This window comes from Acomys russatus, chromosome 12 (genome assembly GCF_903995435.1).
Source record: "Acomys russatus chromosome 12, mAcoRus1.1, whole genome shotgun sequence".
Lineage (NCBI taxonomy): Eukaryota > Metazoa > Chordata > Mammalia > Rodentia > Muridae > Acomys > Acomys russatus.
In genome coordinates, this window is record NC_067148.1 from 34660783 (window position 1) to 34676910 (window position 16128).

Consider the following 16128-nt stretch of genomic DNA (forward strand, 5'->3'; position numbering starts at 1 on the left):
CAGGAAATTCCAAACTAATACATTTAGTAAGAGGGTTTTACTGTATCTTGAGTTAACTGAACCAAGCTCCCCATCTTTATTGAATCCAAGATTACACATATTCCCTTCTCCCAGAGTTCATGAGATTCCTGCATAGTATTGTTTTCTTCAAATATTTTCAAAGGTTGCATAAATGCCAGGGCATTCCTGTGTGTAGTTACGGAGATAGCAGGCAAACAGAAGAGGGCGAAACACTTGCCCTTTCTAATTGTCTGTGTATGTTTTTGCTCTTGCTGTGCAGAGCTAAAATAGATCGAATATTTGTAGATGTCACCATGTCAGTTATATTTTCTGTCAAATCACACAATGGAGTAGACTTGTGAACAAAGTAAAGTTAGCCAATCATAACAGAATTGGTTCAGAACATTATAAAAAAAAGCAGTTTATCTACAGACACCTCTTAAAGGGCAGAACAGGGTGGCTCAAAGCAGTGGGTTTATGTAGCAAGTGCCATTTTGTTTCCATAGCAACAAATACAGGCATAATTGAGGATGTTCCTTTGGAGAGCACTTGATGCTTTTGTTTTGTCTTATCCTCTTCTGCATTCTTCTGTATGTGCAAGTCCAAGCCTACATATTTGGCCTGATTGTCACTTCCCTAGAGATTACTTACTCTTACGTGCCCTCCCTGCTAGTTTATTTCAACAATTTATTTATTTATTTTGCTTTGGAGAAAGAGTTTTGAGGTTTACAAAGTGATTCTAGCATATACTTCAAAAGATATAAATATCTCATAAAATTAAACTATGCTGGGCACAAGTGTTCTAATGACAAGACCATTTTCACTGTAGACAAAGCCGCTAAGTGTCATGTATGACAATTATGTCTCATTGGGACAAATATTATTGAAATTTCTGAAACCAAATGTTGAATTAAAATCAGCTACAATATGACAGTAGTGGCAGTTTCCATCATTACACACTAGTTTTTAAATTACAAAGAGTCTGGTTCTTTGCGTAGTTTTATGGAGCATACAGTTTCTTCCAACATCAATGTGTAGATGCTAAGGAGAGCTGTGAAGCTAACAGTGGACTGAAGACCAAACACAACCAGGTATTAGCTGTGCAGCATTCAGTAGATTCTCTTCTGTCTGTTCAGATAGTTTCTTGTCATTGAATTGGAGTTGCTAACAAATGACCATCAGAAATGTTAACTCAGTCAAGTAGAAAACATACCTTACATGTTCTGTATCTTATGTGTGCTAAAAAATGGCAGCTATTTTCATTGAATGGATAATAACAATATAGTACAGGATTTACTGGATAGCCTCAGCAGCCATGTGAACTACTGTGTAGTGACTGAAACATTACACACACCACACACATTGCTATAATTGTGGATCAGTTCACTATGGACCAGTAATAGAAAGGAATTAAAGATATTGCAGGGAACATATCATGTCAAAGATCTTTTGGCATATTTTTTTTAAAAAAGAAATTCATCAGAAGTTTCATTTCTCTCTGTGTGTATTCTTGTGAATGTGTTGTGTGTGCAGAAGTTTAAAGCAGATATCAGGTGTCTTTATTATTCTCCACCTTATTATTATTAATTTTGAATCAGGGTCTCTTACTGAACTTGGAGAGCATAGATTGGCTAAGTCTTTTGGCCACTGAGCCCGGGGACCCTCCTCCCTTGCTCAGGGCTGGGGTTACAGATACCCAGCGCTGTGCCCAGTTTTACACCAGCACTGTAGAATCCAATTCAGGCCCTTGTACCTTTGTAGGAGAACTTCACCTCCTGAGTTATCTCCCTAGCCTTGGGTAGATTCTGATGATTGATTTTCCATTTGGATTTTAAGATAAAGCAACTCAATGCACAATTTTATCTATTATTCCTTTTCAGAATTCTTTTTGTTTTAACTTTGAAGCGAGAGAGAAAACACCCTTCTAAAAATGACTCATTAAAAAGCAGATCAGAGGTCAATCTAGTCTCCTTTCTTCCATCACTTGTTTTAACTCAGAGAATTATTTTTTAGAACACGCTACACTGTCTAATTCTTATCTACAAAGATGACGTATTTTTTTTAACACAGGCTCATTTTACTTAAGCACTACAACATTAAGTAAAGTTCTTTTTCCTTTAAGGGATTAGAGAATGATTAAAGGGAAGCCCACTAGGAGAACATACTGGTGGTCCGTCGTGCTGCAGAGATGGAGCTGTTCAGAGAGAAGGAGTTCTCCTCTCTGTCTCCTGACACACCTCTGCGAGGAGGGAGGATGGAGGAAGGTCTTGGGAGGGAGGAACGCTTTTCTGGGCTCTTGGTTAGTCCATCCTGATGAGGGGAAAAAGACATTAGGTTCATTTTAATTACACAACAGTGCTCTGGCGATTGTTTCCGGTAAGTTCTTTCTCAATGCACCACCAACTTTAATAGACTAATAAAACTTTCTATTGCATTACTTAAGAGTTTATAGTTTCCAGTCATTCTATCAGAGTTTATTATCTTGGAATGACATTATTGAAAATGAATTGTGAATTTCAGTTTTTAAACAAGAACGTAGATGGAATGAATTTATAAAAGTGTTCGCCATAAATTGCTAATTTGACCAAAAGCTTCATTAGCATGGCAATATATTAGTTAGAACGGACTGGAGGGAGAGCATTGCAGTATAGCATTCCACACAGGAACACAACTACCTATTCGCTAGATATGTGGCAGGGACTCTAAATATCCTATATCAAGTTTATGATTTAATTCTCACTGCAACGTATTATGCACATTTGAAAGCTTGAGAAAATGGGCTTAATGACTTAATGTGACTTTTTTCAGCTCCCAGAGTTTGCCTGTGGTGGAGATGGTAGTGAGTTCTGATGTGTCTGATGGGAAGTCCTAACATCATGTCGAATATTATCTATTGCATATGCTGTATATAGAGCATACCACAATAGATTGTGCTTTGGTTTGTTGGTTTTTAGTTACTATTTCATAAAAGAAATAGGAAATTAATGGTGAGTAGGATCTAGAAAGCAAAGCCTTTTGCATTTTTTTTCTAATATGGAAGCTGTCCATCAAAATTTCCCAGTTGTATTCGGTATTAATATGGTTTACTGTGAAGACTGCCAAGATGTCAGAAGTTTACATCTTTCTTTTCATATATTTTTCTGAACATCTCCCTGATGTTGTTTGTTTGTTTGCTTGTTTGTTTGTTTTTCGAGACAGAATCTCTCTGTATTAGCCTTGGCTGATCTGGACTCACTTTGTAGACCAGGCTAGCCTCGAACTCACAGCCATCCACCTGCCTCTGCCTCCCGAGTGCTGGGATTAAAGGCGTGCACCACCACACCCGGCCCCCGATGTTGTTTCTTTCTGCACCATTTACTGGCCTTCTTCCTTACCTGGTTCCCTGATTCTGAGTAAAGCAAATGGTGTACAGAGGCCACTGAGATGGGCTGTATTAAAAACCTGTCAGGACACACAGCCTTTTCTGTTGTTCCAGGGTAGGCAGGGCTGTGTCTTGGGGAGTATATACTAGCCTGTAAAGCAGGGATCTTTGACAAAGTAGAATTGTGGCCATGAAGGAACATAAAACAAGTACACAATAAATGAAACTATAAAGTAAATGGAGAAATACAACATGTATAAAAACATAAGAAATGAAAGGTTTGCTTTTAATAAAACATATTTTAAATGGCTATAACCAGTGACAGACGAATATGTGAGAATAGGGGATGCTCACTGGATAGCATTTTTTTTTAAAAGAAGGAATTCAGTCAAGCTTGCACTTGAGCAAGTATGCATCTGATCCAAAGCAGGCATCCATTTTATCTACTGCTCTGCTTTGAGATGCTCCGGCTGAATATGCTGCACTCAGAGTAGGCACACAACAAACAACTATTAAGTGGTGATGGATAGAAAAATGGGAGAACGAATAGTATTGCTTAGACACGGAAGAACTGGTTTTATGTAATTCTAAGACATTGCACATGGTCATGATGCCAAAATTACATGACATAGGAGTCAGTAATTTTAGAACTTGACCCAATGAGATGAAAAAAATAGGACTCAAAGTAGAAACACTGTAAATCAAACCTGTAAAACACTGACATGTAAAACTACTACTACTATATTTTATATTTATTTTTTAGGAGGAAGCAAATGGTGTCAAAATCTCTCATGGCTGAAAGTCATTCTAGACTTTGGTTCTGAAGTGTGCATTACCAAAAGAGGCATGGAAATCCCTGAAATCACACAATAGACTGTTCTCTTATGAATAATTGTTAAGAAAAAAAGAAACATTTCAAGGTGTTCCTGTCTCTCTATTAATAGACGCGTTAGTCCAAAGAGTCAGGTATACACGGTTTGTAAAAGCTACTCCCATTACACAGGCCAGGCATCTGGATCATATTCATGGCTTACACTATTTTCAGTGAGCTCACTTTGAAAGGAAGTCAGGTATTTCTTTATCAGTGGCTTTATGAAGACACGAGAAATAAGCTCTTTGAGGGGTTTCTTATCTGGGAGATGACTGACAACTGGCACAATCACCAATCCTTGAAAACTACGAACTGCCAATATTTTTGTGAGCAAAATAACCTCAGTTAGGCTGGAGAGATGGCTCAGAGGTTAAGAGCACTGACTGCTCTTCCAGAGGTCTTGAGTTCAATTCCCAGCAACCACGTGGTGGCTCACAACCATCTATAATGAGATCTGGTGCCCTCTTCTGGCCTGCAGGCAAACACTGTATATATGATTAAATAAATCTTTAAAAAAAAAATAACCTCAGTTTCAGAGATTATAATAAGAGTCTCTTAAAATCATGAGTTCCACATGTCAAGGATGTGCTGTCAATTAAAAAACTGGTGTGAACATCAGTCTAAAGATAAGAATAATATAACAGCACTAAGCAAATCTTTCTCTAAGAATAAACAATGATGGCAAAAAGTAAATTGTGGATTGCCTTAAGGATTTATATATAGTTCTTATTTAGCAGAAACAGACAAAATATTCTTCATGGATTTTATGTGTGAGGTCCCCACACAATCTGTAGATGCTCCAGGTATGCTGCAGTTAGAAGTGTCCCCTATAGAAATTGCTCCTCTGATAAGTGTAGCCCTGAAGATGGTCATATCATTTAAATCTTGATCATGTTTTTAAAATCCTGGAACAATGTATATTTAAGGCCCAGTCCTGGGAAAAAAACACCTTAAAGTATAAAAAAGTTTATTTTTAGATAATCTGCATCAACCTACTCAGAAAATGACAAGAGTTATTGTATGAGATCATCTTAGAAGCAAAGCACAAACTGGCCAAACTATTCTGTTGACTAAAACAATTCCTATGGACACACAACAGTCATATGACATTTTAGGAATTTTAAGAACGCAAGATCAGCACTGAAGAGATTACCAATAAAAGTCTACAGGACTTAGTTTCCAGGTAAGGCTAAATCCTGGGGATACTGCATGCAAGGACAAGTAGGTTGGATTGGTGGCTCTGCTAGACCCTAGGGTGCATGCCACAGTCTCCTGGGAGGCACTGTTAGAAATACATACAGAGACGACAAAACCAAAGGAGTGAATTAAAATAATTAAGTTGATTAGGCTGTCATAAAAATAGAGGGGAAAAAAACCTGCGATTTTTCACTCTAAGTTTCAACTTCACCGACAATTCTGTGGAAAAATAAGCTCACACAAATGTGCATTCCCCGCCTTCCTGTGCAGGCCCAGCACCTTGAGTGGGAAGTGTAATTGGGTGAGCACAAGTCATTAATTCTTGATTGATCTTACCAGAAAAGGATGAACTTCAAAAAATGCAACCAGGGAGGAAGAATGAAATAATAAGGCTCCCTCTAATTAAGAAATGAGACACGCAGTGATATTAAATACATTACCACCCACAACCTAAGCCAAGTAAAGGAAGGAAGGGGTTGGCAAGCTGAATAACACAGAGCAGCTTACACCCTGAGACCGAGTGAGTTATTACCACTAAATCAAATGTGAAGGACTTTGAAGTTTTAGGAAATTTTGACAAAGTGCATTAGGTATTAGGAGGTGGAAACAAAGCTGATAAAGCAAAAGTAGAAACATTGTAGAGTAACCCTTTCTCTAGAAACACGAGATAGATGTCATTTGAAAGGGAGGGCATGAATTTTATGTAAATAGTGCACATGGCGCCTGGTCAAAGATAAGTATTAAATGCCAGTTCCGTGAGGTGCTTGGACCTGACGTGACTTGAAAACTTTCCTGAAGTTTTTTTTCCAGATAATGTCCACTTGAAAGTTTTCCTAAAGAGGGAGTTTTCAGACTCATTTTCTGTACCTGGGACTGAAATTTTTTATATTTTAAAAATAATATAATATCAATTAATACTTAATCCTACTTAAAGAGTACTTAATGGCTGTTATGTCTAGATATTATACTGTTTTATATAATTACTATGTTTCACTTTCTTAGCCAATTTATAATACAAGTTTTAGAAAATTAAGGTATATGAGTAAAATATCACATAGCTAAAAATATTCAGAATTCTGACATAAAAAAATAGTTTTTAAAAAGTCAGAAATAGTACAGACCCAAATATGACTATAACATTGTGCTCAAAATACAGCCCTATACTTACTAAGGCAATAAAGTGGTTACCACATGTATTAAGTAATTAGTAACTACTCATATAAACACTGTATTTTCCCCCTTATCAAATAAAGACCCTCAGTTTGTAATGATTACCAACAGTTTGGTCAGTATTGGAAACAAAACAAGGAAAGTGGAAGTGTAAAATATTACCATATTTCATAAGCTAAGAGTTGTGATTTAAATATCATAAATGATTGTAGGAATGCCAAAATTTTCTCATAAGCTATGTACTGTCATGATTCAAACTGTTCATTATAAATTTAGGATTTCATTAGTAGACCTTTAGCTCTTTTATTTCTAATTATAAGAAGAGAAAAAACGCTTCCCGTTGGTTTTTGTCTTTTTAAAGCATAGCGGAATGTCATGTTCTCATTAAGATGGTGCTGTAGAATGCTCACTATTAGAGACGGGGAGAAGAAGCTACGGTTGGTGATGTAAATAAATAAATAAAAGGAATGCTTTCTATTACATTAAAAACCAATACACAGTGGGTTTTTTTGTTATTAAACTTACAAAGAGGGAGAAAGAGAAAGACTTTTTAAAAAATCAAAATGGTAACTCTTGACATCTTTAGTGAAATGAATTACACTTAATTTTACTTCTTTCTCACCTACATGGTTTCATTGAAACTTATTTTGTATTTAGAAAATGTAAAATAATATATTAATTATCAAAGCTAAAGTTGGTTTTATGAAATGAAAATAAATTGCTCTTCCGCATTTTTGCCATCCCATTGCACAGTTTTCTGTTTTCTATCTTGCTAACAGAGAGCAAGCCCAGCTGTACTCTTACCGACTACCATGATCTACCATTCCAGATGGTGTCCAGAGTTCACCCTGGGTGAGCACACAGTTTAAAATGGGCATTTAAACACACACACACACACACACACACACACACACACACACACACACACACACAATTGTTTACATAATATCTACAGTTGGTAAGACATTGATGGATACCAAAAGAAGAGTAAAGAACAAGACCAAACTTGTTTTACTCACAGGGACTTTGTCCTTCGCCTGTTTAAATGCACTGGGAGCCTGAGCCGTTTCACCACTTGCTGCTGTTGAAAAAAAAAAGAAACGAACAACTCAGTGTGTGAAACTCACACAAATGTGTTTTCTAATATTGGGGTGCTCTACTATGTCACAAGACTAATGCAAAGCACAATTCTCTTGCTTTTGAGGCTCAAAATATAGTAGTCCAAGAAACTTGGGTAATAATAGTAAGGCATTATGTGGCTCCGACTAGTGTGTGCAAATTAACACTGTCTACTGATGTACATGGGAGCATCAGCCACATATTCTTTTTTCCTACGGTCACCAAAGTCCCTTTGAGAATCTACCATATGCACATAAAAATCTTCAAATCAAAAGTCACAGAACATCAAACACCTGCCTGGTATAAGGGGAAGCAATCTGATTGGGTTTGTTGTTGTTGTTTTTTGGTTGGAATGATACAGAGAAGTCCAACCTCCCTGTTCTAGAAGCCACTGGTGTATACCTACAGCTCCTTCTGCATTTTACCTCCCAGGCTGTCGTGATGAGCAAACTGCATGCTCCTCACTTTGCATTATGATTGACATACTTGTCTAAGGTGTAACTGTACCATAAGAATGGAAGGGAAAACAACTTCTCAAGGACAGAGAACGAGAGAGTCCAAGGTCAGTAAATACAAAACGTGTTCTACACATGCACTTCCTGCAGGACACTGCTACCACATCTGTTACTGCTGTTTGTCTTTGCGCTGCCGTTTGCTTCTGGTCTTAATTTTAAATTGCCTCATTTCTAGCACAGTCTGTGTGTATGGACGACTTACCTGACTTGACTTAAATATCAAAAATATAAGGTAATCCTTTGCACTTAGAAATAACAGTTTGACTGATATCCTTAGAAGTAAAATTACTCTAGCTTAAATGTTTACTCTCTCCTTAATTTTCCTAGGTAGAAAATCGTCAGGAAAAAAATACCCTTAAAACCCCTTTCTGAAATAAGGTCCTATGCTGTGTGAGTTCTTACATCAAGATGATGGCTGTCCACAGTCCACAGTATACTCTGTTTCATGCAGGATGGCTGGGAGGACTTTTCAGATCTCAACATTATTTTTTCTCCCCCAAAATCAGTGAAAATGATGTCATTCACTCCTGCTAGGACATATCTAAAGTTCCTTCAGCACATATAAGTTGTTTGCTTTTATTTCAAACATCTGTATTTTGTACAGGTTTCCTGCTGGGTTCTCTTGGTATTTGAATAAGGGAAGACAATAGTTAACCTGAAATTTTAAATTTCCTTTAAAGAATGAATATAAGGAGGGAGGGAGGGCTGGCCCTCAGTATAGTAAAGTGAATGCCAAGGACATGCCGGCATGTCATAAAAATGGTTTACAAACTATTTTATATTTCCTTGGAAATTCTACAACTCCTACAGCATTTTCAGCTTTTCAGGTAGAATATGGGACTTCTTAATGTTCAATCCAAGAGACTCTATTTCTCAAGCATTTGTCCAAGTAAGATAACATTTCTAAAATCTTGATAGATTTAACTAATCAAGACGCATGATTTGGTGATGGCGTGTTAATGCCTGACTTCTAACTTTGAAGTACTCTGCACCCCGAGTCTTGCTCAAGGTTTGTGTTTAGAAGAGCCTTCCAAACTCGCATCTTGGCTTGGGTATTGTTCCTGCATAAAATATACCATATGGTCCCTATATATAGAATACAAACACACACTGCTTAGAACTCTGGGCAAGGATGGTATTGCATGCTTATAATCCAAACACTGGGGAGGCTAAGACAGGAGGATCATGAATTTAAGGCTGACCTAGGCTATGGGCAAATATTTTGTCTAAAAAAAATCACAGAACCCCAAAACCCATGCCCCAGATATAAAAATCTAAACAAACAAAAATACTAATGGCTTTGGTGGTTATTCTAGAGGATCAATGACTCTGGTCTTTTACTCAGTAAGGTTAATGATGTCACTCCTAGTCTTCAAAGTGACCCAAAACACTAGATTATGCCATTTGTAATAAACAAGTAAAAGGATCATATTTCTTCCTGATATTTTGTGGACTATAAGAATATCCATGTAGATACTAAGAAAATTCAAAACTAAGATTACCGGTTCATAATTAGGCACACAAAGTAAATACTCTGTTACAATTTCAAAATAAAATTGCACTGTAGAGAGCTATATAGGTTCTTATTATGATGTATTTTTTAAAAACAAACTTTATGTGTATGGGTATTTTGCTTGAATGTAAGTGTACAAGATATGTACAGTGCACAGAGGCCAGAAGATGGGGTGAATCCTCTAGAAGTGGAGGTACAGAGGTGTTGAAATGACACATGAATGCTGGGAACTAAATCCAGGTCCTCTGTAAGAGCAATGGGTGTTTATAACAGTAAAGCCATCACTAAAGCCCTCTTCACGATGATTTCTATCATGTTTTATTCCTTTGATCTGCTAGATTTCTAAGTGATGGGTGTGTATATTTAGGGGAGACAGGACTAAGTAGGAAAAGAAAGCAGAAATGTCTTTCCTCTCTCATATGTAGCCTAGGTCTCTCAATGCAGCCCAGGATGGACACACTGGAGATCTATTTAGATATTTACCTGCCTTTGCCTCCCCAGGGCTGAACTTATAGAAAATTTACTTATTTATAACTTTTTTTCATTTAGTTAACTTATTTCTAATTTAACTAACTTAGAGAAGTAGAGTTTTAACTTAGGATCCTGTACATTGTATTATATTTAGACGATTTGACAGTTTGGATGAATATCTTTAAGGAAATCCTGAAGTTGAAGTAGAGGAGACTGAAAAGGTGTTCATTTTGAACACGAAGAATAAAATCTGATAGGACAGGCATCACTTCCTTCCTTCTTTCCTTTCTTCTTCTCTTTTTCGATCTAAAGAAAAATAATCTTGAAAATTAGTCTTACTCCAGGAGGATTTTCATTTCCAATGTCTAAGTTAGTATACGTTGTCTCAGTAAGGTCAACATCAGTAACAGATTTGGCAGTAGCAATAAAGAAACAGGACAAATATACATGGATTTTTAGCATGGAGGATATAAATAAGCAAAAATAATGAGAATGCGTACCACGGTTAAATTCATCGCCATCGTCTAATCAAACACATAGAATGAAAATAGGGACCCCCAGAACGTGAAAACTAGAGCACAACGCCAAGATACAATCACGCAGTTATGTCTGAGCATGACAAAGAAACGGATGGTCATGACCTCTTCTGCAAGGAGGGGAAAAAAAAAAGAATAATGATACAAGACACTTAATAGAGAAATTGTTCATGATTGCTGAAATTTGGAATTAAAACAAAATGAAGAAGCTTCTACAGTAATGAGAGTAAAAAAAAAAAAAAAAAAAACACATCTATGTTTGCCAGCCACATTGCAGAATTGAACAGTCACCTGTGGTTTTCCGCTTAACACAGGAGAGGTGAGTTGGTCTAGTGTATTTGATAGCAGGTTTTAAAATGAATTTCCTGGAAGGAGAGTGGGCCTGAACTTCTGTTTTTTTAGCAAGTTCAGCCTTCTTATAAACTGCTACGAATAAGAAAACACAAAAAAAGCATACCATCAGGAAAGAAAATGAACACTTGGAATAAAAATGCACAAGATTTTTTTTTTTAATAAGTAACCAGTTAGGCAGTTGCTTTTTCAAAAGAGTAATAACAAATTAAATTTAAAAAACGCATTTTAAAAGAAGTGATTGTTAAATGAACCTTTTTTCCTTCTCACTTCATCCCTGGAGACCGTGCTAGGTTCCTTTTTAGCTACTTTTCTTTCAGGAGTGGAAATTCTGCCTCTCCCGGTTTTAAAAGGTTTTTCTTTTCTATGTTTCTCAAGAGATGGCCTCCGAGCTTCCTTCTCAGCTTTCTCCTCTTTAGGAATAGTTTCTAACTGTTCTGTCATGATGCTTCTATCATCATCTGTGGATCAAAGGAAACCATGGCAACAAGAACAGTGAGAACATTAGTGACAGATGCACAAAACCCTTAATATACTTAACACAAGGTAAATATGGACTTACTGTTTTTAAATGTTTAAAGTGAAAACCAAATTCCCCAGTAGGCTAATGGGTTTTATTTGGGAGAATATTGAAAAAGAAGCACACCTTGAGTATCCACCCACAGGCTGTCGGCATCCATGATGGAGTCATCAATGGTGGTCTCATCTTTGTAATCGTCATAGGTTTCTGTTTTATACTCTGAGAATGCAACCTCTTCTTTCTCAGGGGTAGCTGGAGCATCTGGAGAGCCATCCTTGGGTTCTGCCTGGGCTTCCGCTGCCATTTCTACTTCAAGTTCTTCCTCGTGCGGGCATGGCCTCCTTTCTTCCTCAGGCTGAGCTAGCGCCGCAAAGCGCACACTGTGGGACCCCGACTCCCCTCCTTCATCGGTTGTGGTTTGCACTACAGTGATGAAGTCATCCTCAATGGTTACCACAGACTCAATCACACCTTTGTGTTCACCTGGGCAGGTCTCCACAAATTCCTCCCTACTTCCGGGGACAACCAGGTCAGTGATCTGGAGGGTATCTGAGCGGAAGAGAAGTCTGTCATATTCTCCCCCAGCTTCTATCTCTTCTTCTTCACTTGGGACCTCTGCTCGATCGGACACAATTGCTTCAGGCTGTGGCTGGGTGACATCAGAAGGTATGGCGGGTATCTCTGGAGTCTCTGTGCTCGATTCCTTTGGCAGCTGAATAGATTCCATTTGGACCTCAGCTTTCTCATCAGTGGATGAATCAGCCTCTGAAACAGGAGGTGGGCAAGGGATTTCCACAGACAGTTTGAGGGCGACTTCATCTTGAATGAGCGACGACTCCGGAGATATTTCCTTCTTGCCTTCGTCAGGCTTCAGGGACTCCATAGTGAGGCTCTCGTGCTCACCACTGGACTCGTAGGACTCTTCTTTGTCAACTGCCTCCTGATGCACCAAGTCAGGCTTTGCTACCTTCTCCTTGACTTCCGTTTCATTGAGTTTGACACCTTCTTTTGTATGGCCAGACTCAACACCCAGGAATGAATCTGATTCTTGGGTTGCAACCTCAAATGTAAGCTCTGCGGCCTTCCCAGCGTCTATGTTCATCCCGGATGCCATCTGCCCAAAGTCACTGACTTTAATATCTAACTGACTCTGCTCAGCTTTCTTTGCAGCAAAATCTAGACCTTGATCACCTTTGCTGGTTGGCTCTACCTCAGCTACCTCTGGCACCGAACTGAGAACTTTGTCTTCTTTCTCAGGTAATATATCTTTAGCTGCTGTTGTCAGGTCTTTGGTGGATGGCTGCTCATAGGTTACACCTAAGCCAAAGAGCTCTACGTTATCCTTGGCCTCTTCTGTCTCCTTGACATGTTCTTTTGAATCAACATGCTCTTCACTCTTCTCTAGGACAGTATCCAGTTTGTCACTAGCTTTCCTGTCATGATCAAACTCCCTACTCAGTCCTGTTTTGTCCACAGACGTGGGAGGAGATGCCTCTTTCTCGGGAGCAAACTCCTCTTTGACCCTTCCAGCAGCTGCAAGCTTCACTTCAATCAGTGAAAGGTCAGTGGCCAAATCTCTACGGACCTTGTCATCAGTTCCTTCATAAAACGAACCACTCTCTCCTGACAGATTCTCGCTGTCTTGAACTGGTGATGGGAGAGGGACTGTGTATTTGTTAAACACACAGTATCCCATGTCCTCAAGTTGACTGTCTGGTTTTACAGTGACTTGGTTTTCGTCAGCGACAGGTGGCAAGCCTGTCCTACTCTCAGCAGCCACAGCCTCTGATGGGACTGACTTCCTCCTGGCGACCTCGGCATCTGCACTCACAGAAGCTAATCTGGACCTGGTCCCTGCCAGATCTAGCATCTCAGGCAGGTCGGGGGCCATGACGGCACCATTTTTGTAATATTCTTTGGCTGGGAAGGGTGACTCAGAAGATGATTCAACTCGAGTAGTTTGCTCTCCAGTCACCTTTGCTTCCTCTGTCTTCCCTTCTTCCTCTTTGCTCTCTGCTGGAAAGCAAGGGGCTTTCTCCACTGCGGGTGTGGTGGGGGGCAGATAATCATCTCCTTCATCCATGCTTCCGCTAGTGTTGGTTAGAATATCAGAAGCCAGAGGGGAGAGATCATGGCCCCGGCCAAAGTTAAAGCCAAGGGCAATGGAGTCAAGGCAAGACATGGGCAAGTTGATGGACATACTTCTTTGTTCTATTGCAGACCTGCCACCAAGCCCTAAACTCCGACTCAGGGTCAGATCATCCTTATTCTTACTGTGAAGGCCCCTCTTCTCCCCATAAACTTTTGGGTCAATAGTGAACATTCTTTCTTGAGGAGAGCTTGGTTCTTCAGGTAACTCAGATGGATAGTCAGATGGATAACCCTGGGCCAGAGTGCTGTACCCTGCTTCCTGTACTGGGGCACTGGGCTGAGACTCTTTTGCCGGAAGTTCCTTTTCATCATGTTGATTCTTGGGAGATGCAGTATCAGGAGATTCCTGGGCACTTCCTCTCGCATCACTCAGCTCATAGTAATCACTGCCTAACTGTCCGCTTCTTGTCTCTTCTTCTTTCAGTGCAGACGTTTCGAAGTACTTGGACATCCCGGACTTATCTTCATAAAATGGCACGTCAACCTCACTTATGGTGGCAGGCCCAACTCCTTCCAACTTATCTTTGTCAGGTATGTTCTCCTCAAAAAGTCCCTGGGTTTCTCTCTTTTCACTTACTGCCTCTGGCTCAGATGTAACTTTTTCCAAGGTCTTGGAGGCCATGGCTGTATCTGTAACTGCTTGCTCTAGACCTATAGGGAAGGAGTCCTGTTTTAACTCATCAGCTGCCTGTTCTTGGCTTTTCCATTCTTCTTTGGAGAAGGGATGCTCAGTAGAGATTTGAAACTCTTCTGTTTTGTCATCTCTCAACTCCAGGGGTTCGTGTTCTTTTGCCACAGCCTTTTCAATGGAAACCATTGAGTTTTCTTCAAGCTTTGTCAGTGGTTCATTTTCAGTGAGTGTAAGTTCCTGTCCCCTGGGTGCTGAAGTCTCCCTTTTCTCTTGATTTGTGGCACTCTTTTCTTCCCCTGAGATGACATCCCTGACATAGCCTTCCATAACTGAACTACGAACATCTTTGGGTAAAGCGGCAGCTTCTGAGACTGGAACATCTGCCCCTTTGTCTGCCCTATCCTGTAGCTCCTCATCTCTGGAACTCTCTTTGGCAGTAGCTAGGCCACTGGTGTCCTGCAGAGATGGTTTGTCATCTGGTTGGAAGAAGACAGGGGCAAAGGGTCGTGCCACTTCTGTGACTCTCTCACTCTTCATAGTATCTAAAGGAAGAGTGAAACTTCCACCATGAAAGGGACTTGGCATGGGAGAGTCAAACTGCTTCCCTTCCCATCTCGGGATGTCCTCTAGGACATCTTTTTCCCTCATGGGTGTCAACGGACCAGGAGATATCGGGGCAGCTAAACCCCATTCATCCTTCTTTGATTCCATTGGCATTTGGATAAACCAGTCTTTCTGCTCTTTTGGGGCTAGAGGCTCTGCAGAGAGGCCAATGCTAGGTACTGCTACACTTGCCTCTGGGTTCTGTTTTACATCTTCCAGGTTGGTACCAAAAGTGTGCGCAAACGAAATGGGAGGCGACTTTTCTCCTTCCGTGCCTTCGAGATCCTTTTTATCATGGGGGATTTTAGTTGTCTCTGGCTGAGGAACTAAGGCAGCATGTTCAAAGTCTTCACCAGGCATACTTTGCATCTTGAACTCTTTTTCTCCCTTGTCTAAAGGCTCAGCGAAAGAGGAAGGCAATTTCTGCTGCTCAGGGAATTCCATCTTCGAGGCTGTAAGTAAATCTGAAGTAATCGGGTTGGTTTTTAAATCAGATAATAGGCAACAGCTTTTGGGCAGTAAGCTTAAAATCATACTTACGAATAGAAAATGAATGGCAGGGTAAAAGGAGAGCACGAACCATGCAAGCATGCTGCCCACTGGAACATGATTACGGAAATGTCAGGACTGGAGTCTGTATGTCCTAGTGCTGACTGGAGGCCCTGTTCTGAATGAACTGTGTACATCTAAGAAGAATTTGCCTCAGACTACTTATTCATTTTGCTTATTTGGTTATGTGGTGCATAACTGGAAGGAAAAAAAAACCATCTTCATTCAATTGATAATGGTTGAAATGAAGCCACATCAAGGACATAGATGAGCAGGGTGCAAGAGCATGTATGTGAAGAATGTTTACTGCATAGTTTACATTCTTTCACTTGAAAATAAACTGGCAGGCCATGGGGGCAGATGCCAAGAAATACATAATGATACAAGTATTAGCAGTTTCAGGTAACTTGATTAAAAAAAAAATTACAAGGACCCATATGGGCAAACTAAAAGTTACTGGCATAAAGTTTTGGAAGATAGCTGAGATTAAAGTAAATATTTGGTGCCATTTTATATATACAACCTAAGAATTGATGAGCCAGTTTTGTATTTAATCTACATTTTTGATTC

At 39.5% G+C, this 16128-nt stretch overlaps 1 protein-coding gene across 21 annotated transcripts in view; it reads right to left on the reverse strand.

Annotated features, from left to right (window-relative positions):
* Positions 1-16128, reverse strand: part of Map2 (microtubule associated protein 2) — a 61830-nt gene that overhangs the window by 16266 nt on the left and 29436 nt on the right. For 9 of the 21 annotated variants that reach the window (XM_051154180.1, XM_051154175.1, XM_051154170.1 and 6 more), the window contains 5 exons: positions 11751-15473; positions 11359-11565; positions 11045-11179; positions 7619-7680; positions 2166-2310 (listed from right to left, as the gene is read on the reverse strand). In XM_051154180.1, the coding sequence (XP_051010137.1) occupies positions 2166-2310; positions 7619-7680; positions 11045-11179; positions 11359-11565; positions 11751-15473 (4272 nt within the window). The remainder of the gene's footprint in view (positions 1-2165; positions 2311-7618; positions 7681-11044; positions 11180-11358; positions 11566-11750; positions 15474-16128) is intronic. The other 12 variants (XM_051154183.1, XM_051154177.1, XM_051154181.1 and 9 more) reach the window with 4 other exon arrangements.